This window comes from Rhinoderma darwinii, chromosome 9, assembly GCF_050947455.1.
Source record: "Rhinoderma darwinii isolate aRhiDar2 chromosome 9, aRhiDar2.hap1, whole genome shotgun sequence".
Lineage (NCBI taxonomy): Eukaryota > Metazoa > Chordata > Amphibia > Anura > Rhinodermatidae > Rhinoderma > Rhinoderma darwinii.
Genome location: NC_134695.1, coordinates 83,440,341 through 83,463,206, shown reverse-complemented (window position 1 = coordinate 83,463,206; position 22,866 = coordinate 83,440,341). Strand labels below are relative to the sequence as shown.

General features: G+C 39.3%; 1 protein-coding gene across 4 annotated transcripts in view; it reads left to right on the top strand.

The window, feature by feature from the left end:
• Positions 1-22,463, top strand: part of WDR59 (WD repeat domain 59) — a 46,993-nt gene extending 24,530 nt beyond the window's left edge. For 2 of the 4 annotated variants that reach the window (XM_075838359.1, XM_075838358.1), the window contains exons 15-27: positions 664-759; positions 1,821-1,977; positions 2,085-2,154; positions 3,755-3,908; positions 5,121-5,177; positions 8,947-9,080; positions 9,355-9,436; positions 11,334-11,446; positions 11,539-11,674; positions 11,752-11,824; positions 12,748-12,871; positions 13,587-13,729; positions 20,860-22,463. In XM_075838359.1, coding sequence (XP_075694474.1) covers positions 664-759; positions 1,821-1,977; positions 2,085-2,154; positions 3,755-3,908; positions 5,121-5,177; positions 8,947-9,080; positions 9,355-9,436; positions 11,334-11,446; positions 11,539-11,674; positions 11,752-11,824; positions 12,748-12,871; positions 13,587-13,729; positions 20,860-21,095 — 1,575 coding nt within the window. In that variant the 3' untranslated portion in view covers positions 21,096-22,463. The remainder of the gene's footprint in view (positions 1-663; positions 760-1,820; positions 1,978-2,084; positions 2,155-3,754; positions 3,909-5,120; positions 5,178-8,946; positions 9,081-9,354; positions 9,437-11,333; positions 11,447-11,538; positions 11,675-11,751; positions 11,825-12,747; positions 12,872-13,586; positions 13,730-20,859) is intronic. The other 2 variants (XM_075838361.1, XM_075838360.1) reach the window with 1 other exon arrangement.
• Positions 22,464-22,866: the final 403 nt, after the last annotated feature.

Here is a 22,866-nt window from a genome sequence, read left to right as displayed (position 1 = left end):
CTGCTGGAATCGTGACGAACGGAAACCTATAGCGATGTTTCCGTCACCATTGATATCAAAGGTGACTGAAACGGAAGCTGCGCTTTCACTTTCCGTTGCGGGGTTCACCCGACGGAAACCTCAGACGGAACCCCGGAACGGAAAGCGAACGGTGATGTGAACAGGCCCGAAGGACCCACAGGATAGAGAAAAAACATCAGGCTTTAATTCCATCCTAAAATATGATGTTGCATAAATTTTACAGCTTGTCAGTGAATGACAGAACCAAATATTCACGCCGCATTAATTAGCAATATGTTGCTTGAATTTTTTGGGTATATTGAGATGCGTGTATTCTGAGAGACTGTCATCATGTCCCTTACTAAATTTAGGTCTTCCAGCTGCTGGTTGTGAGGACGTCTGTCATTACTGTGCAAGGATCATTTATCTTAATTGGGATGATGGGTCTTTATGGGGGGTGACAGCAAGCGCGTATCTAGAAGGGTGTCACCCGGGGCATGGGATGGGTGCCAACATGCCACCTTGCCTTGGCCGGGTATTTAGGAACAAGGCCTAGGGCAGTAAACTAAACCTTTTGCTCTGGTTGAAGGAAAGTCTATCTACAGCTCTGGGGACAGAATTTGTCTTTTTTTTTAGCAGAGGTTTAACCTTTTTATTTTCCAGATCTTGAGGGACACATCTCTGCAAAAAGTCAAGCGCAATCAAAGCTGCCTGGAGCCATGTCTGCGCCAGCTCGTCTCCTGTTTGGAGAGCTTTGTGGTGGGTATTAGAGAGGTGGTGGATATACACCTTTAAATAGGTTGCCGCATAAATCTTAATCGTTGTATAATGAAAAGCTCTGCAACTTTCTAATATACTTTGTGTCTCAGTTTCTCATCATTGACATGTCTGCTTGCTGTCATTGAATGGAAACATTCTTGTTTACATCAAGAACCTAAAAACCTGTACAGACCTAATAACACACACACACTCTCTCTCTCTCTCTCTCTCTCTCTCTCTCTCTCTCTCCCTCTCTCCCTCTCCCTCTCCCTCTCCCTCTCTCCAGACTGATACATTTTGCCTGCACTGATACATTGTAACGAGCTTTCAGGACAAGAGAGAGATTGTTGCTGTTGATTGATTCAGCTCACAGTGCAGATCTGAGGCTTGGCTGGTCCTAATGGCAGAGCTTTCAATAACTCTGCACTCCCACTCACTGTCAGCTGCTCATCAGTGTAAACATTGTGGGCAGTTTATTGTTGTATACCTTTAAGTGCTCATTCACACGTCCGTTGTTTTCGGTGTCCTATCCATTTTCTTTGCGGATAGCATACTGAACCATTTATTTCTATGGACTCATGCACACATCCGGTTTTTGTTTGTTTTTGCGGATTTCTGTGTCTGTTCGGAAAATTATAGAACAGGTCCTATTCCTGTTTGCGGTTCGTCTCGCCTATTCTAGTGGATGGGTCCGCAAAAAGGAACTGCACGCGGAAGCCACTAGGATCTGTATTTTTCGGATCCCAAAATAGCAACGGTCGTGGGCATGAGTCCTAAAGGCATTGACTCACGAAGACCACGCGTTTTAATGAAAAGACGTGGGTGTGGTGATGGGGTGTTATCGCTGTACCCCCTCTATGATTTATATGTGACCTAACAGGGTATACATAGAGGGGTAATCATTGCGAAGACAACCAACCCTTTTAGTGCAGAGTTATAAATGAACATTGATTGGTTTACTTATTGATATGCACTAACATTATGGAGACACTTCTACTGATTTAGGTTCCCCTTTTCGTGAGCCCGTCAGTGCACATCTAAAATATCATCTTGTTTTCTAGAACCAGGAATCCAGTCCTTCAAGCAATCCCTATACCCTGCAAAGCCCCGTCACTCCACCACTGCCAACATTTGCCCGGGTAACCAATGCCTATGGGTCTTACCAAGATGCCAACATCCCATTTCCCCGAACCTCTGGGGCTCGCTTCTGCGGAGCAGGTAAATCCGGCCGTACTGGCTCTGTATTGCTACAGATATTATATGGCAGAATAGCGGACGTTGTAGACTTGGGAATTATTCCAGACTGGACATTTTTGTCTCTCCAGGTTACCTGGTTTACTTTACCCGGCCCATGACCATGCACAGAGCCATCTCTCCCACTGAGCCCACTCCAAGGTCAGTCTCTGGTCTAATCATGCCTTAAAATGTCTTCTATTCTGGAACATTAAAGGGGTTTTCCCTAGTTATTCCAAAAAGTGGCAGGAGGAGGGAGGCATTAAAAAAAAAAAGATCCATTACTCACCTCACAGATCCCCAGTGTTCCAGTGCCGCTACTTTTGTCGTCCCTGCCGCTGTTTATTGACATAACTGCAGCGATGACGCGCTTGTATACCCATGTGATCGCTGAAGCCAATCACTGGTCTCAGTGGGTATACGGCACAGGATCACTGAGGCCAGTGATTGACTGCGGCGATCACATGGGTATACAAGCGCGTCATCGCTGCAGTTATGTCAATAAACAGCGGCAGGGACGACAAAAGTAGCGGCACTGGAACACTGGGGATCTGTGAGGTGAGTAATGGATCTTTTTTTTTTTTTTAATGCCTCCCTCTTACCCCTGCCACTTTTTGGAATAACTCCTTCAAGAAGGATATGCCATTCTTCATGTTTCACACCAGTAGCGATATTCCTATAATGTTTCAGCAGAAGATGTGTCTTTTATCTTTTTAGGGTTGTTTGTTTGTAGCCATGGTAGAGTATAAGAGAGGCGCTATTCTGAGTATATATTTGATGGCCAGACAGCCTAAACTGGCTTTATCACTGTAATAACATTTATGACCACACGGGGGAGCTAGAGTCAAGTAGTGCAATTCTTAAAGGGTAATTAAACATTTGACAAACTTCTAACATGTCATAGTGACATGTCAGAAGTTTTGATTGGTGGGGGGTCCGAGCACTGTGACCCTCACCAATCGCTCAAACGAAGCGGCAGAAGTGCTTGTGTGAGCGCTTAGCCGCTTCGTGTCTGTTCGGATTTTTTCGGAAATCAGTGTAGCGGTGTACGGACTCAATAGAAAGTCTACGAGCCCGTACTCCGATACATCGGCTTTCCGGAGAAACCCGAACAGACACAGCCACTAGAAATTTGTCTTGGGAGGAAAAAAATGAATTCAGTTAAGGATTGGCTTAGGAGGTGAGGCTAAACTTATGAAACCTCCTGTCAATGACAGGACTTTGGATTTATACAGCCCAGGGATCAGAGAGGTGAAGATGAACTCAAGAGGTAGAGTTTAATGGTCGGTCTGTTTTCTGCTGATCGCACGGTATAACCATGGCCCTAAAAGATCCATAAATGAATACTTCTTTCCGTGCAGGAGTGCGGCCTGACTAATAAACCTGCAGTTGCACATTTTTGGGAATTTTGTTGGAGCGGACTTTTACCTTTAGGCTGTGTGTGTAACATCAGCCCACTCAGTGGCGCCCCCTCATGATGGCAGCATGGAATGGACACTGCGTCACACAAGGAATGGACTCTGCTTCATACAGGGGTCACATCACCAATAATGACTTCTGGACATTGTGTGGAGTAAAATGATATGCCCTGGCAGCAAGTGATCCGCTGCCCATGGGGTTTTTCCCTGCTGAACCTCATGAGCCCTATTGCAGCGCGGGCCCATTGTCCTGTCCAGGCATGTCCCTGTAGGATCTTCCTGCCCTCTGCTGGACCACTGACCCTTTGTCTTTTACTGAAGTGTGCTCCTTGGTTTCATTTCAGATCTCTCTCCGCACTCTCGGCCTATCACAGCGGGGTGATCGCTCCCATGAAAATCCGCACGGAGGCTCAAGGGAACCTGCGGCTTTACAGCGGCAGTCCAACGCGTAGCGAGAAGGAACAAGTGTCCATCAGTTCTTTTTACTACAAGGAACGGGTATGTGCTGCTTGTCTTATCAATAGAGCAAGACGGTGATAAAGCTTTCCCCTCACTCCACTGACAGATCCTTCAGGCAAGGTGCAAAGTCATCTCTCCGTCCCGGCCCCCGCAGCATGCTTCATGTCTGTGAATGGTGCATGACTGGCTGCATATCACCCCCGAACACTCCTCACCCTCCTTTCTTGAAGCGGCAGCACATTATCATTGATCTGACAATCCTATTTTCTTAATATAGAGGAAGTGTTACTATAAGTTCGCTCACCACATATCCACCACGCTTCTGTTGCGTTTTCACTGCGTTTAGCTGATGCAAGTTGGTATGGAGTAAATCCAAATGCTGTAGGTGCTCGCAAATACTCCCAAACTGGTCCTGTGTCGACAGCAGGTGATCAAGGCAATAGTGGTGTATAGTAAAGGTGAATCCAGCACTCAAAAATAAAAGTTGTAAGGTTTATTTGGTCATATTAAAACAAAGAAGTTAAAACCAAAAAATCCCGGGACCACGCTTACGCGTTTCAGACCAGTAAGGTCCTTAATCATAGCTTAATCCTATTTTCCCTCTATTCTGGAAATATTGCATCGCTCTCCGCATCCCCTGACGTGATCCTACAATAAAGGGAAAAGGCCCCATGGTTAGGGTCCTTTTACGCCGGCCCATTTTGGCTGTGACTACGCGCTCTAATCAATGAGACGGTTCGTTGATCGGCGCTTGTTCGCTCCTTTCACAATGAGCTATGTATGGGGACGAGCGCTCGCTACTACGATCTTTCGTCCCCATAAATTTCTATTACACAGGAATAAGCTTCCGACAACGATAATAAATTCTGATGCAGAAACAATACGATCGGCTGATGATCCATCATCTGCTCCTTCATCGGCTGATCGTTGCCCTCTTTACACAGGGTAATGATCGACGCTCGTTTGCCCGATAATTAGCCCGTGTAAAAGCAATTCTCATGAATATATTTGGGAGTTGATATTTACTTAATTCCCGTGTACAACTTGAAGCTTCTGTTTGAATGTTTTATCTAATTTTATTTCATTATTTTGGTTTTTTTTTGTGCCAAAATTGAAGGGAAGGGGTTTTCAGTGGCCATTCAGACAATTTCTACCTATTTTCTTGATTATTTTTTTTTTATTTTTATTTTTTTTCCTTCTTCCTTTTTTTTTCCCTCACTTTCCATTCTCTTCTCCACTTCTATTATGCAGACGTCCCCACTGTCTGCTCGCCGGCGCTGGTCCATCCAAGTGATTAACGACTTCCCGGTACAGTGCCCTCTGCTAAGTAACCACTGCTCCTTCTCACCCCTATTGTTTGACAGGGACCCCGAGAATAAAGAAATATTCAGACACCGTTACCACTCTGAGTGTTGTATAAACCGTAGAGATGTGTGGAGATCTTATCTGATCCTAGTGCAACACATTATGCTGAGCAGAGAATTTACTCTGAACGCTCTAAGAAAACTTCATCCATGACTGGAGATGTTTAAACGCAAAAGCTCTATTGAGTAACAATGCAGATACTTAACCTTACTGATCTTGAGTTACATTGTCATCCTCATCATCATTATCACCATTATTATCTATCATGTCTCAAACTCCAGTTGTATCCAAAGCTGCAATCACAATTCTTCTTGTTTCACATTTGTGCACCCTTTTACAGTTTATATATAGAATTTACTTAATAATTGTAATCATTTACTTATCCTGTACTGATCCTGAGTTACATCCTGTATTATACTCCAGAGCTGCACTCACTATTCTGCTGGTGGAGTCACTGTGTACATACATTACATTACTTATCCTGTACTGATCCTGAGTTACATCCTGTATTATACTCCAGAGCTGCACTCACTATTCTGCTGGTGGAGTCACTGTGTACATATATTACATTACTTATCCTGTACTGATCCTGAGTTACATCCTGTATTATACTCCAGAGCTGCACTCACTATTCTGCTGGTGGAGTCACTGTGTACATACATTACATTACTTCTCCTGTACTGATCCTGTGTTACATCCTGTATTATACTCCAGAGCTGCACTCACTATTCTGCTGGCGGAGTCACTGTGTACATAGATTACATCACTTATCCTGTACTGATCCTGAGTTATATCCTGTATTATACTCCAGAGCTGCACTCACTATTCTGCTGGTGGAGTCACTGTGTACATACATTACATTACTTATCCTGTACTGATCCTGAGTTACATCCTGTATTATACTCCAGAGTTGCACTCACTATTCTGCTGGTGGAGTCACTGTATACATACATTCTTTTACTTATCCTGTACTGATCCTGAGTTACATTCTGTATTATACTCCAGAGCTGCACTCACTATTCTGCTGGTGGAGTCACTGTGTACATACATTACATTACTTATCCTGTACTGATCCTGAGTTACATTCTGTATTATACTCCAGAGCTGCACTCACTATTATGCAGGCTTCTAGTGGAAATAGTCATCAAGTTACAGAGTAGCTGGGCTCCTATAATGCAGGGGGTCAGTTTTGTTTTTTACATCAGATGACTGTACAGAGCCTGGTGTAAACACTGAACAAGCTGGGATATTTTAGCTGTTAAGCTTGCAGAATTGTGAATGCAGCTGTGGAGTATAATACAGGTTAAAACTCAGTATAAGTAATGTATTTCCAAAAGGACTCCACTTTTTATGCAGAGATTATACCTATGTGTAAATTAGAAAATGATGTCTGTAAAGAGAATGCATTGCTGTGCGGCATTACATGAGATTTATCATTTGCACCACAAACAGTAAAATGATCTGATGTAAAAAAAAAAAAACGCCATCCCCCAGGATATAATGTAGCGGAGTGCAGGACATTGTAAGATCTTAGATTTGCTATTGGGGACATGCCTGCTAGCACCTTGTTGCTGGTTTCTAGGTAAAATGCAGCAAAATTGTGAATGCAGCTCTGGATGTGACTGTAGTGTCATACTCAAGATCAGTACCCACTTGGGTAGGCAAAGTTTTCGCACATCGAGTAAACATCGCTGTATCCAGTAAATTCTAGTGTAAGCAAAGCTACAATTTTAGAGGTGCCGGAGAGGTGGAGTGTGTTTTGGTGCATCATAAATCATATCCTCAGAGTGCGTCCTACAGATGTCAGGTTTTTCCTTCTTCTCGAGGTCTCCCGGTAATCACGCACCCCTGTGTTACCCCGCACGTGTGGAGAATGTTAGTCTCATGTTGCTTGTAACAAAGGCTTGAGCATCGCCCTGTCACTTACCAGTGTCCCCCCTGCTCTGTGCTATGGAGGCCTGGTGTTCTCATGCCGAATGCACCGTCCGTCCCCACAGCTAATCAATGTTTTTACTTTCCCACTCATTCTCCCCTCTCCTTTACTCTTTCCTGTTTATCTCTCTTTTTTTACCTTCCCTCTCTCTCTCAGCCTCCCTTCCCCTTCCTCTCTCTTCTCTTTCTATCTATTACTTTTTTTTTCTCGCGCGCTCTCTCTTTTTCTCTTTCTCTCTTTTTCTTTCTTTCTCTCTCGCTCGCTTTCTCTCGCTTGCTTTCTCTCTCGCTCTCTCTCGCTCTCTCTCGCTCTCTCTTTCTCTCTCGCTCTCTTTCTCTCTCGCTCTCTCTTTCTCTCTCGCTCTCTTTCTCTCTCGCTCTCTCTTTCTCTCTCGCTCTCTCTTTCTCTCTCGCTCTCTCTTTCTCTCTTGCTCTCTCTTGCTCGCTCGCTCGCTCTCTCTTTCTCTCTCGCTCTCTTTCTCTCTCGCTCCCTCTTTCTCTCTCTCGCTCCCTCTTTCTCTCTCTCGTTCCCTCTTTCTCTCTCGCTCCCTCTTTCTCTCTCTCTCTCTCTCGCTCCCTCGTTCTCTCTCTCGCTCCCTCTTTCTCTCTCTCGCTCTCTCTTTCTCTCTCTCTCGCTCTCTCTTTCTCTCTCGCTCTCTCTTTCTCTCTCTCTCGCTCCCTCGTTCTCTCTCTCGCTCCCTCTTTCTCTCTCTCGCTCTCTCTTTCTCTCTCTCTCGCTCTCTTTCTCTCTCTCTCGCTCTCTCTTTCTCTCTCTCTCGCTCTCTCTTTCTCTCTCTCTCGCTCTCTCTTTCTCTCTCTCTCGCTCTCTCTTTCTCTCTCTCTCGCTCTCTCTTTCTCTCTCTCTCGCTCTCTCTTTCTCTCTCGCTTTTCTTTTTCTCTCTCGCTCGCTCTCTCTTTCTCTCCATATATCAGCTCCCCCTCCGTCCTCCTTCTTTTCTCTGATCCCTGTGTGTAAAGTGTCTGACTGGCTCTGCCTTACAATCACTGGGTGTTTCCTGGGTATTTAATGACTGGGCACCAGGGATCCAGGTTACATCACATAATGGTGATCGGGTTTACAATTTGTCTCCTTTGTGATGGGTTTAGCTTCGGATGTGAGTATCTTAGGGAAATCAACTTCTGAATCTTTTTTTCGTGTTCCCTTTTTATAATGTGGTAAGTGCCAGTTCTAACATGAATGTGCTCCTCTGGGACGGGGCAGCTCGAGGTGGACGTGGACTTATAAGCTGCTGTAACGGTACATAGGACACCGCCATTGTCCACTTCAAGCTCTGCTGCCCTCTGACTGGTTGTTTGGAGGCTTCTGAGATGACTGAACTCTAGACCAAAGGCGACAACCCACTAGGGTCTCCCAGAAACCTAGAAATGCATTCAACATGGACCATTGCTGTTGGCTTTGGCAGTCCATGTGGATACCTACTGAAAGCAAGCAGATCTACTAGATAACAGATCGTACTGTGCTTGATGCCCCCAATATGCTAGACACATTCACACAGATGGACCTTGTCTAGGTGAAGGTTACATATACTATTTAAGGGCCGCTGGTATGACTTATTTGACTCTTGCAATAAGTAGCAGAGGGCCACAGATCCTCATCCGTCAGAGGGCATCAGAGTTATATGTTGTTGGCTTTCCACCAGCAAGACATATAATCCCCACCCCCTTCTGTCTTCAGATCCTCATGACTAGGACAAGGGTCCGATGTTCCTTTTGGTTACAGACCTCAGTATAATGACAAGGTGACTTGTGTGTCCCCTAGAAATCACGTAGATGGAAATCCAAAAGAGAGAGCAGCGACTCCGGCTCTCGACCAATCAAAGCAGCCGGAAAAGTCATCATCCAGGACATCTCGTGTTTACTGTCCGTGCACAAGGCCCTGGGTGAAATGTACATGTGAGTGCTTTATTAGTGGTGGTTTTCTTTTCATATAATAACTCTACTTGTTGTCAGTAAATGTAATGGTTCTTGCTTCAATTCCGACCTGGTATAGGTTAGGCAAACCTAAAAATGTTGAACTCCAGACTGATACATTTTACCTTCCCTGATACATTGTAGCAACAGGGCAGGAGTGAGATTTGTGCTGCTGACGTATTTAACGATCTCTTCTCTTGCATTACTTTCTTATTTCTCTTTTTTTTTTTTTTTTCTGTATTTTTATATTTAATAGATTAAACCGTGGTGACCTCCAGGAGATGTGTCAGAAAAATGCTGCCTCTGCCCTTAGTGTGGGACGAAGGGATCTGGTGCAGGTGAGTGCCCTTGAGGTCTTCATAGCTGATATATGTAAACTTCCTACTTTAGAATAAACATTGTCATACACCCCATTAGGGATTTCTGGGTTAGTAGAGGGGGGTCCTCTGTGCAGGGTTTTCATCTCTTGGCCAAGCTAGACAGCGGCTTCAAAAAGTGAATCTCGCTCTGGAGGAACTATTCAGTCACAATATGAATGAGCACTGTGTAATACCTAATTTCCACTGTTGTGGCGCTGCAGGGAAATTGTATACTTACAGTCAGGCTACATGTGATCGCTGAGGATCCCAGCAGAGGGATGAGCTTCTTGTTAAGGGACCTTTAAGTAGTAAGGAGAACCCCTTTAAGCTGTGATTCTGTTAGAATAAATGAGTCCGCTGCTGTTTTATCCTCTTGCGTTATTGAGTTTTAGGACTGCCGGATACATGGACAAGACCTCACTAGGGAACTACACCCCTGACTAATGTCCAGCAGACAAACACAATTATTTAAGTATTTATACACTTACTTTTTGGTACTTTTGCACGTTCTGATAGGTCAGGGCTGCGTTTCAAAGTTACGATGTTTTAAAAGGTGACAAAACTTTAAAAAAAACTTTAAACATGTCAGAAGTTTTGATCGGTGGGGGTCGGAGCACTGAGACCCCCCCACCGATCACTAAAACAAAGCGGAAGAAACGCTCGGGTGAGCGCTGTGCCACTTAGTTTCTGATCGGGTATCCTCGGAAAGCCGAGCGAGCGGTGTACGGGCTCATAGACTTTCTATTGAGCCCGTAACACTACTCAGAGGAAAGCCGGTCAGAAACTAAGTGGCACGGGGCTCACACGAGCGCGATCATCAGCTTCGTTTTCTCGATCGGTGGGGGTCTCCGAGTTCCTAACCCCACTGATCAACACTTCTGACATGTGAAAAGTTTTATAAAGTTTAGTTACTGCAACAGTGATGACCGGAGGCTGAGCAAGCAAGGAGGCTGAGCAAGCAAGGAGGCTGAGCAAGCAAGGAGGCTGAGCAAGCAAGCTGCATATTGCAGTCAGTAGAGGCTGAAGCAATGGTAAACCAAGAACTGCAGAAGCTTTGCTGGAGGCAAGAGGTGCAGAGATAGAAGTGTAACGCAGAGTAAATGTCCATTCAGATTCCAACACAGAGCGAGCGTGCGCAATATTCACTTAGCGTGCAGCAACAGAATGACTGGCGATCGTTCGGACATTGTGGTATATAAACATGTATAGTTTGATTTGATAGCCGACACGTAACCTTGTTAAATAGACAACAAAATTATGAATTTTTAACAAATATTAAGACGGTAACTTTGTGTGTAAATACTTGTCTGGAATCGCTATTCAGTGGCTGTCAGCGATCGTATCAAAGATCGCTAATTTGAATATCTGCTCGTGTAAATGGCTCTGGTCTGATTTTTTTGCAAATAAACCTGATTTATTATATAATAAAAAATTCTGCATCTTTCTAATCTACTTCATGTTTCCATACCTCACCATTTTCAGGAACTCTACTTGCTTTCTGTAAATGGAAACATACTTCTTTATATCCAGAGGCACCAAACCCGTCCTGATCATGTGTCAGCCGCACAGGTGCGGAGAGCATTTGGATACACTGTAACAAGTCCTGCTCCTGCATGGTGAGGTTTTCTGCCTCCAGGGCATAAGCAATCAATGTTTCCAGTCACTGACCGCAAGCAAAGATCTTGAAAGAGTGGAGAGTGGACACACAAAGTCTATTTCAAATATGCAGATCATTGCATTATCTCACCATTAAGCTCTATTTATATAAAACCAGATAACTCCTTTTAGGGAGGGTGGGAGTTGTAGTACACGGTGGAGGTTGTCTGTGGACGGCAGCATCGGGGTGTTATAATGAGGCTCTACCTTCTTTTCCCAGGTTTGGGCCCTGGCTGCTGCTGCTAATGACTTCTGTCTCGCCCCTAAGTCTGACCCTGATTCTGAGACCCCTTGGGCCCGTCACCCATTTGGCCGCCAGCTGCTGGAATCATTGTATGTTCCCCGACTAGTCTCTTCTGCCCTCGACGCTGTGTATTTCCCTCAGTTGTGACTGGTCCATCTTCTTCTCTCGTTTCTATCTACAGACTGGCCCATTACTGCCATCTGCACGACGTTCAGACCCTGGCCATGCTGTGTAGTGTGTTCGATGCCAATTTGCAGCCGCAGAGCAATGGATTGTCCGGTCATCCGTTTCCTTCACGTTCCGCGCATAGCCGCTACGTGAGTCCGTTGTAACTCTCTCAGTCCTACAAGTGGGTTTAATATGGTCGTACTAAGTGTGCATTGTCTTCTTACAGCCCAGCTTTACATCCTCCGGCTCTGGATCCAGTATCTCTGACCCTGGATTTAGTAACAGCGGCTGGAGCATCAGTAAGAAACATTGTATATTTTTATTCTTTGCGTTAAGTATCTGCACTTCTCTGAGCGCCATATTACAGTTTATCCAAAGATACAATGTTTATAAAAGTTGAGTTACTTTGTAAATACTTCTCTGCATTCACAGTTCTGTCGGCTTCACAGCAGAAATCTCGGCATCTCCTTCTTGTTCAGATTCAGAACTGAGCTTGTTCTGGGGGTTTTCATTCTTGAAATTGTCATCTTTACACAAGGCCCTGTACAATTATCTAATGTAGGAAAGAATAACTGCCCCCATCTGCTTTATAGGAGTGCAGCTAAGCTTTTAGGGCCCTGTATACTCACAAATTTGTTGATGTTTTCCAATAACAAGAAGCAGAATAGTGAGTGCAGCTCTGGAGTACAATACAGTATGAAACTCAGGATCAGTACAGGATAAGTAATGTAATGTATGTACACAGTGACTCCACCAGCAGAATAGTGAGTGCAGCTCTGGAGTATAATACCGGAAGTAACTCAGGATCAGTACAGGATAAGTAATGTAATGTATGTACACAGTGACTCCACCAGCAGAATAGTGAGTGCAGCTCTGGAGTATAATACAGGATGTAACTCAGGATCAGTACAGGATAAGTGATGTAATGTATGTACACAGTGACTCCACCAACAGAATAGTGAGTGCAGCTCCGGAGTATAATACAGGATGTAACTCAGGATCAGTACAGGATAAGTAATGTAATGTATGTACACAGTGACTCCACCAGCAGAATAGTGAGTGCAGCTCTGGAGTATAATACAGGATGTAACTCCGTTATTGTGAATGAAGACAGCCTTGTAGAAATTCACACTTTTAAATTATTTTGTAAGTGTAAAATTAAATAAACCACATGATGTGATACGAGGACCAGTTCTGTATCTTATCTATATTATTCTGACAGGTAATCAAGATGGAGATCATGGCGTACCTTGGGGCGATGCTTCTCCTGATGAATACCGCTACAGTAATTTAAGTTACGTGGATCCCCGGGAGCGTGAGAGAGACCTGCATGACAAGAACAAGAGGTAATTAACATATAACAATCTGTATCCATAAGAATTCATCTAACACACAGAACCTGACAAGTTGTGTTCTGTTGAAACCATGGCGAGCGTTATAACAGTCACGGACCGTCGCTCTGCGGTAGACGTGAATAAGGACCAATGTACGATTATTCAAGTCGCACAACTGGAATCACACGACGTTTACTTCGTGACCCGTCTCTAGCTGGGAGTCTAGCCCTGGCCTTTACATTCTGGATTTAGATTCCTTGAAGATGTTTCATTCTCAAGTTATTGTATTGAAAATCAAAATTTTCTTACCATTAAAAGCTGAATTTTCATTTAGATAAGAGATACTCTGTAACCCCTGCACAATGACCCTCCAGAAGGATTGCTTAGGGGTGTTGTGTTTATTTCAGTATCAGAGTATGCCCAGGCCTTCCTCCCTGATAGACCCATCCACACACCATTACCCAATATAGTGTGCAGTCTTCATATACTTATTATGTACATATAGCCCATCTCTAGTACTGTTTGATGTTTAAGCAATGAGATGACCCATACCAGACATTCACAGTTACTCAGACTTATAACAGCAGGACCTGGGGGCGATCAGTCATTCACTGTCTGCCGTCTCTTACATTTCATCCATATGTAATCTTTCCTTTATTCTAGTAATAGAATAGTAATTCTCAGTCTTAATCAGCATCTTACATTTCTGTCACTGGCCTCTGCACAGAATCCTCGACCCAGCAAATGCTCAGCAGTTTGATGACTTTAAGAAGTGTTACGGAGAGATCCTTTATCGCTGGGGTCTTCAAGAGAAACGAGCGGAAGTTCTGAAATTTGTCTCATGTCCTCCTGAGCCTCACCGGGGCATCGGTAAGTAGTGACGGAATACAATTTCACCTATGAGATTCTAGAATGTTGGTGTCAGAGGATTACCATCTGAGTGCATCATTTCGTCAAACTACTATAATACTGCCCCCTATGTACAAGAATATAACTACTATAATACTGCCCCTATATACAAGAATATAACTACTATAATACTGCTCCTATATACAAGAATATAACTACTATAATACTGCTCCTATATACAAGAATATAACTACTATAATACTGCCTCCTATATACAAGAATATAACTACTATAATACTGCTCCTATATACAAGAATATAACTACTATAATACTGCCTCCTATATACAAGAATATAACTACTGCTCCCTATATACAAGAATATAACTACTATAATACTGCCCCTATATACAAGAATATAACTACTATAATACTGCCCCTATATACGAGAATATAACTACTATAATACTGCCCCTATATACAAGAATATAACTACTATAATACTGCCCCTATATACAAGAATATAACTACTATAATACTGCTCCTATTTACAAGAATATAACTACTATAATACTGCCCCTATATACAAGAATATAACACCTATAATACTGGCCGTATATACAAGAATATAACTACTATAATACTGCCCCTATATACAAGAATATAACTACTATAATACTGCTCCTATATAGAGGAATATAACTACTATAATACTGCTCCTATATACAAGAATATAACTACTATAATACTGCTCCTATATACAAGAATATAACTACTATAATACTGCCCCTATATACAAGAATATAACTACTATAATACTGCTCCATATATACACGAATATAACTACTATAATAGTGCTCCTATATACAAGAATATAACTACTATAATACTGCTCCTATATACAAGAATATAACTACTATAATACTGCTCCTATTTACAAGAATATAACTACTATAATACTGCCCCTATATACAAGAATATAACTACTATAATACTGCTCCTATATACAAGAATATAACTACTATAATACTGCTCCTATATACAAGAATATAACTACTATAATACTGCCCCTATATACAAGAATATAACTACTATAATGCTGCCCCTATATACAAGAATAGAACTACTATAATACTGCCCCTATATACAAGAATAGAACTACTATAATACTGCCCCCTATATACAAGAATAGAACTACTATAATACTGACCCTATATACAAGAATATAACTACTATAATACTGCTCCTATATACAAGAATATAACTACTATAATACTGCTCCTATATACAAGAATATAACTACTATAATACTGCCCCCTATATACAAGAATATAACTACTATAATACTGCCCCTATATACAAGAATATAACTACTATAATACTGCCCCCTATATACAAGAATATAACTACTATAATACTGCCCCTATATACAAGAATATAACTACTATAATACTGCCCCCTATATACAAGAATATAACTACTATAATACTGCTCCTATATACAAGAATATAACTACTATAATACTGCCTCTATATACAAGAATATAACTACTATAATACTTCCTCCTATATACAAGAATATAACTATTATAATACTGCCCCTATATACAAGAATATAACTACTATAATACTTCCTCCTATATACAAGAATATAACTACTATAATACTGCCTCTATATACAAGAATATAACTACTATAATACTTCCTCCTATATACAAGAATATAACTACTATAATACTCCCCCTATATACAAGAATATAACTACTATAATACTTCCTCCTATATACAAGAATATAACTACTGTAATACTGCTCCCTATATACAAGAATATAACTACTATAATACTGACCCTATATACAAGAATATAACTACTATAATACTGACCCTATATACAAGAATATAACTACTATAATACTGCTCCTATATACAAGAATATAACTACTATAATACTGCCCCTATATACAAGAATATAACTACTATAATACTGCTCCTAAATACAAGAATATAACTACTATAATACTGCCCCTATATACAAGAATATAACTACTATAATACTGCCTCCTATATACAAGAATATAGCTACTATAATACTGCCCCCTATATACAAGAATATAACTACTATAATACTGCTCCTATATACAAGAATATAACTACTATAATACTACTCCCTATATACAAGAATATAACTACTATAATACTGCTCCTATATACAAGAATATAACTACTATAATACTGCCTCCTATATACAAGAATATAGCTACTATAATACTGCCCCCTATATACAAGAATATAACTACTATAATACTGCTCCTATATACAAGAATATAACTACTATAATACTGCCCCCTATATACAAGAATATAACTACTATAATACTACTCCCTATATACAAGAATATAACTACTATAATACTGCTCCTAAATACAAGAATATAACTACTATAATACTGCCCCTATATACAAGAATATAACTACTATAATACTGCCCCTATATACAAGAATATAACTACTATAATACTGACCCTATATACAAGAATATAACTACTATAATACTGCTCCTAAATACAAGAATATAACTACTATAATACTGCCCCTATATACAAGAATATAACTACTATAATACTGCCTCCTATATACAAGAATATAGCTACTATAATACTGACCCCTATATACCAGAATATAACTACTATAATACTGCCCCCTATATACAAGAATATAACTACTATAATACTGCTCCCTATATACAAGAATATAACTACTATAATACTGCCCCTATATACAAGAATATAACTACTATAATACTGCCCCTGTATACAAGAATATAACTACTATAATACTGCCTCTTATATACAAGAATATAACTACTATAATACTGCCTCCTATATACAAGAATATAACTACTATAATACTGCCCCAATATACAAGAATATAACTACTATAATACTGCCCCCTATATACAATATAACTACTATAATACTGCCCCCTATATACAATATAACTACTATAATACTGCCCCCTATATACAAGAATATAACTACTATAATACTGCCCCTATATACAAGAATATAACTACTATAATACTGCCTCCTATATACAAGAATATAACTACTATAATACTGCCTCCTATATACAAGAATATAACTACTATAATACTGCCCCTATATACAAGAATATAACTACTATAATACTGCCCCCTATATACAAGAATATAACTACTATAATACTGCCCCAATATACAAGAATATAACTACTATAATACTGCCCCCTATATACAAGAATATAACTACTATAATACTGCCCCTATATACAAGAATATAACTACTATAATACTGCCCTATATACAAGAATATAACTACTATAATACTGCCCTATATACAAGAATATAACTACTATAATACTGCCCTATATACAAGAATATAACTACTATAATACTGCCCTATATACAAGAATATAACTGCTATAATACTGCCCCTATATACAAGAATATAACTACTATAATACTGCCCTCTATATACAAGAATATAACTACTATAATACTGCCCCTATATACAAGAATATAACTACTATAATAGTGCCCCTATATACAAGAATATAACTACTATAATACTGCCCTATATACAAGAATATAACTACTATAATACTGCCCCTATATACAAGAATATAACTACTGTAATACTGCCCCTATATACAAGAATATAACTACTATAATACTGCCTCCTATATACAAGAATATAACTACTATAATACTGCCCCTATATACAAGAATATAACTACTATAATAGTGCCCCTATATACAAGAATATAACTACTATAATACTGCCCTATATACAAGAATATAACTACTATAATACTGCCCCTATATACAAGAATATAACTACTGTAATACTGCCCCTATATACAAGAATATAACTACTGTAATACTGCTCCTATATACAAGAATATAACTACTTTAATACTGCTCCTATATACAAGAATATAACTACTATAATACTGCCCCTATATACAAGAATATAACTACTATAATACTGCCCCTATATACAAGAATATAACTACTATAATACTGCCCCCTATATACAAGAATATAACTCCTATAATACTGCCCCTATATACAAGAATATAACTCCTATAATACTGCCCCTATATACAAGAATATAACTCCTATAATACTGCTCCTATATACAAGAATATAACTACTATAATACTTCTCCTATATACAAGAATATAACTACTATAATACTGCCTCCTATATACAAGAATATAACTACTATAATACTGCTCCTATATACAAGTATATAACTACTATAATACTGCCCCTATATACAAGAATATAACTACTATAATACTGCTCCTATATACAAGAATATAACTACTATAATACTGCCCCTATATACAAGAATATAACTACTATAATACTGCCCCCTATATACAAGAATATAACTACTATAATACTGCTCCTATATACAAGTATATAACTACTATAATACTGCTCCTATATACAAGTATATAACTACTATAATACTGCCCCCTATATATAAGAATATAACTACTATACTACTGCCTCTATATACAAGAATATAACTACTATAATACTGCCTCCTATATACAAGAATAGAACTACTATAATACTGCCCTCCTATATACAGGAATATAACTACTATAATACTGCTCCTATATACAAGAATAGAACTACTATAATACTGCCTCCTATATACAAGAATAGAACTACTATAATACTGCTCCTATATACAAGAATATAACTACTATAATACTGCCCCTATATACAAGAATATAACTACTATAATACTGCCTCCTATATACAAGAATATAACTACTATAATACTGCCCCTATATACAAGAATATAACTACTATAATACTGCCTCCTATATACAAGAATATAACTACTATAATACTGCCCCTATATACAAGAATATAACTACTATAATACTGCTCCTATATACAAGAATATAACTACTATAATACTGCCCCCTATATACAAGAATATAACTACTATAATACTGCTCCTATATACAAGAATATAACTCCTATAATACTGCCCCTATATACAAGAATATAACTCCTATAATACTGCCCCTATATACAAGAATATAACTACTATAATACTGCCCCCTATATACAAGAATATAACTACTATAATACTGCCCCCTATATACAAGAATATAACTCCTATAATACTGCCCCTATATACAAGAATATAACTCCTATAATACTGCCCCTATATACAAGAATATAACTACTATAATACTGCCCCCTATATACAAGAATATAACTACTATAATACTGCCCCCTATATACAAGAATATAACTACTATAATACTGCCCCTATATACAAGAATATAACTACTATAATACTGCCCCCTATATACAAGAATATAACTACTATAATACTGCCCATATATACAAGAATATAACTAGTATAATACTGCCCCCTATATACAAGAATATAACTACTATAGTACTACTCCTATATACAAGACTATAACTACTATAATACTGCCCCCTCTATACAAGAATATAACTACTATAATACTGCCCATATATACAAGAATATAACTACTATAATACTGCCCCTATATACAAGAATATAACTACTATAACACTGCCCCCTATATACAAGAATATAACTACTATATCACTGCCCCCTATATACAAGAATATAACTACTATAATACTGCTCCTATATACAAGAATATAACTACTATAATACTGCCCATATATACAAGAATATAACTACTATAATACTGCCCCTATATACAAGGATATAACTACTATAATACTGCTCCCTATATACAAGAATATAACTACTATAATACTGCCCCTATATACAAGAATATAACTACGATAATACTGCCCCTATATACAAGAATATAACTACTATAATACTGCCCCTATATACAAGAATATAACTACTATAATACTGCCCCTATATACAAGAATATAACTACTATAATATTCCTCCTATATACAAGAATATAACTACTATAATACTGCCCCCTATATACAAGAATATAACTACTATAATACTGCCCCCTATATACAAGAATATAACTACTATAATACTGCCTCCTATATACAAGAATATAACTACTATAACACTGCCTCCTATATACAAGAATATAACTGCTATAATACTGCCTCCTATATACAAGAATATAACTGCTATAATACTGCTCCTATATACAAGAATATAACTCCTATAATACTGCCCCTATATACAAGAATATAACTACTATAATACTGCTCCTATATACAAGAATATAACTACTATAATACTGCCCCCTATATACAAGAATATAACTACTATAATACTGCTCCCTATGTACAAGAATATAACTACTATAATACTGCCCCCTATATACAAGAATATAACTACTATAATACTGCTCCTATATACAAGAATATAACTCCTATAATACTGCCCCTATATACAAGAATATAACTCCTATAATACTGCCCCTATATACAAGAATATAACTACTATAATACTGCCCCCTATATACAAGAATATAACTACTATAATACTGCCCCTATATACAAGAATATAACTACTATAATACTGCTCCTATATACAAGAATATAACTTCTATAATACTGCCCCTATATACAAGAATATAACTACTATAATACTGACCTCTATATACAAGAATATAACTACTATAATACTGCTCCCTATATACAAGAATATAACTACTATAATACTGCCTCCTATATACAAGCATATAACTACTATAATACTGCCCCTATATACAAGAATATAACTACTATAATACTGTCGCTATATACAAGAATATAACTACTATAATACTGCCCCCTATATACAAGAATATAACTACTATAATACTGCTCCTATATACAAGAATATAACTACTATAATACTCCCCCCTGTGTACAAGAATATAACTACTATAATACTGCCCCCTATATACAAGAATATAACTACTATAATACTGCCCCCTATATACAAGAATATAACTACTATAATACTGCTCCTATATACAAGAATATAACTACTATAATACTGCCTCCTATATACAAGAATATAACTACTATAATACTGCCCCTATATACAAGAATATAACTACTATATACTATACTTCGCATATTCTGTGAACTGACTACCTGTTTTCTGCCATCAGAATTTGGGGTGTATTGCAGCCACTGTCGCAGCGAGGTTCGGGGAACACAATGTGCAATTTGTAAAGGATTCACCTTCCAGTGCGCCATCTGTCATGTAGCTGTCCGGGGTTCTTCCAACTTCTGCTTGAGTTGTGGACATGGCGGGCACACGGCGCACATGCTGGAATGGTTTAGCTCACAAGAGGTCTGTCCCACCGGCTGCGGCTGCCACTGCCTATTGGAGAGCACCTTCTAATATCCGCTACGCCACAGCCAGCCCCATACAAATCTTATCCTTGCCAAACTCCATCGCAGCGCCACCATTTGGTGACACTGAGAACTGCCCACTATTGGAAGGTCTATTTATAATGGAAGTGAGTTGGATTACCTCATCCGCAAGGCCTTTATTTTAGGATAAGAGAATTGGATCCCAATATTAAAAGGGTCTTCATCATCGTGACTTTCAGCTCCGCCCGGTTGGAGGCCGACTATTTTGAATAAGGCCTATAAAGAAGACCTCTCCCGCTTTTATATGACGCTGGACGTGTAGCGTTGCTGCTCCCAGTTTGATGGGTTTTCACTAATCCACCATTTTTGGCAGAAGCTTTGTTGGAGTTTTATTCATGATCTGAATGACTAAAATACATCGGTCAGTGGCTCCTCAGCTTATGCCGAACTACAACTCCCAGCATTTCTTATTCTTATGAACAGTCCAACTAATAACAGTCATGTTGCACTAGTTTCTTTGCGTTTTTTTTTTCCTCTGGATTTTCCCTGGTAATGTATCCATCTACCTCAATCCCATGGCTGATCCTCTGAACGTTTCCGTCAAGCACTGCCATCTCCCAGGATCTGTTTTGGAACCAGTCGAGCATAGACCGATATCTATGAGGATATAAGCTTCAGCAACCTGTAATATTGAAGCTGCTCTTCAGGCTCCTCCCTCTTAATGGGGCTCCTCCCTCTTAATGGGGCTCCTCCCCCTCACTCTGTTCATTGCCATTTTTTGATAATTCTCTTTTCTCACTGGGGGTTTATTTCCTTGTAGTTGATAATTATTCTTTCCTTGCTGTAATAGAAATAAGCTCTCCCATGTATTGACGTCCATATTTTATAAACCACAGCCAATTTGAAAAAGGCGAGCTGCAGTGTAAAGCATGGGGGTGAGGCACAACAGTAGCCCAAGTCCCTAATGAGACAGGAGTTGAAGAAAAGCTTGCAGTCACTGATTATAGCTATAACCTAACAGAGCAAAGCTGCAGTGTAAAGCATGATAATAAAAACACAACCTGATCCTCTGATTAAATTAGAGGTTGATTTTGATTGCCTTAGGCTCCATTAGACCTTGCAGTTTTTGTTGGAGTCACTGATCATAGTGCGGAGCTACAGAGCGCTGACAGGGTCATTTTTTTTTAAGTCCACACCTGGAGATTGACTTTCATGTTTTTTGCATCCAACTATATGGAGATTTGACTGATCGCTCCTGATTGGTCTCTCTTGATGTATCACAACCATCGTCTTCTGCCATTGTATTATACATTACTGCGCTAGGTAAGAATATTGTAAAAATTATATATTTAAAAAAAGAAATTCTGTGAAAAATAAAGGAAAAAAATTAACTCCTCGTGGTTGATGTTTTATTGTATTTTTCAGTAGAACATCTTTTGTTTTATGTTTTCATTTTTATAAAGAAAATGTCATGTTTGGTGGATATTAATTATCAATCATTCTCTGGGCACGTCCAGCCTCCATTACACGTCTTTTACGGCTCCGGAAAGCTGAGTGACCACCGCTGGTTGAGTTGTAATGTCTGTTATATTGGTGGTCACCCAGCTTTCCCAGCTGTAGAATGTGGAGCTCTAAACAACCTGCTGCGAGATGTCCTGTAGTATTATGTGTAGTATTGTGTAATCGTCGTATGATACTGTTATGCGATTTTATATAGGTGCAGTATGAGGCTGTTATATAGGTGCAGTATGAGACTGTTATATAGGTGCAGTATGAGGCTGTTATATAGGTGCAGTATG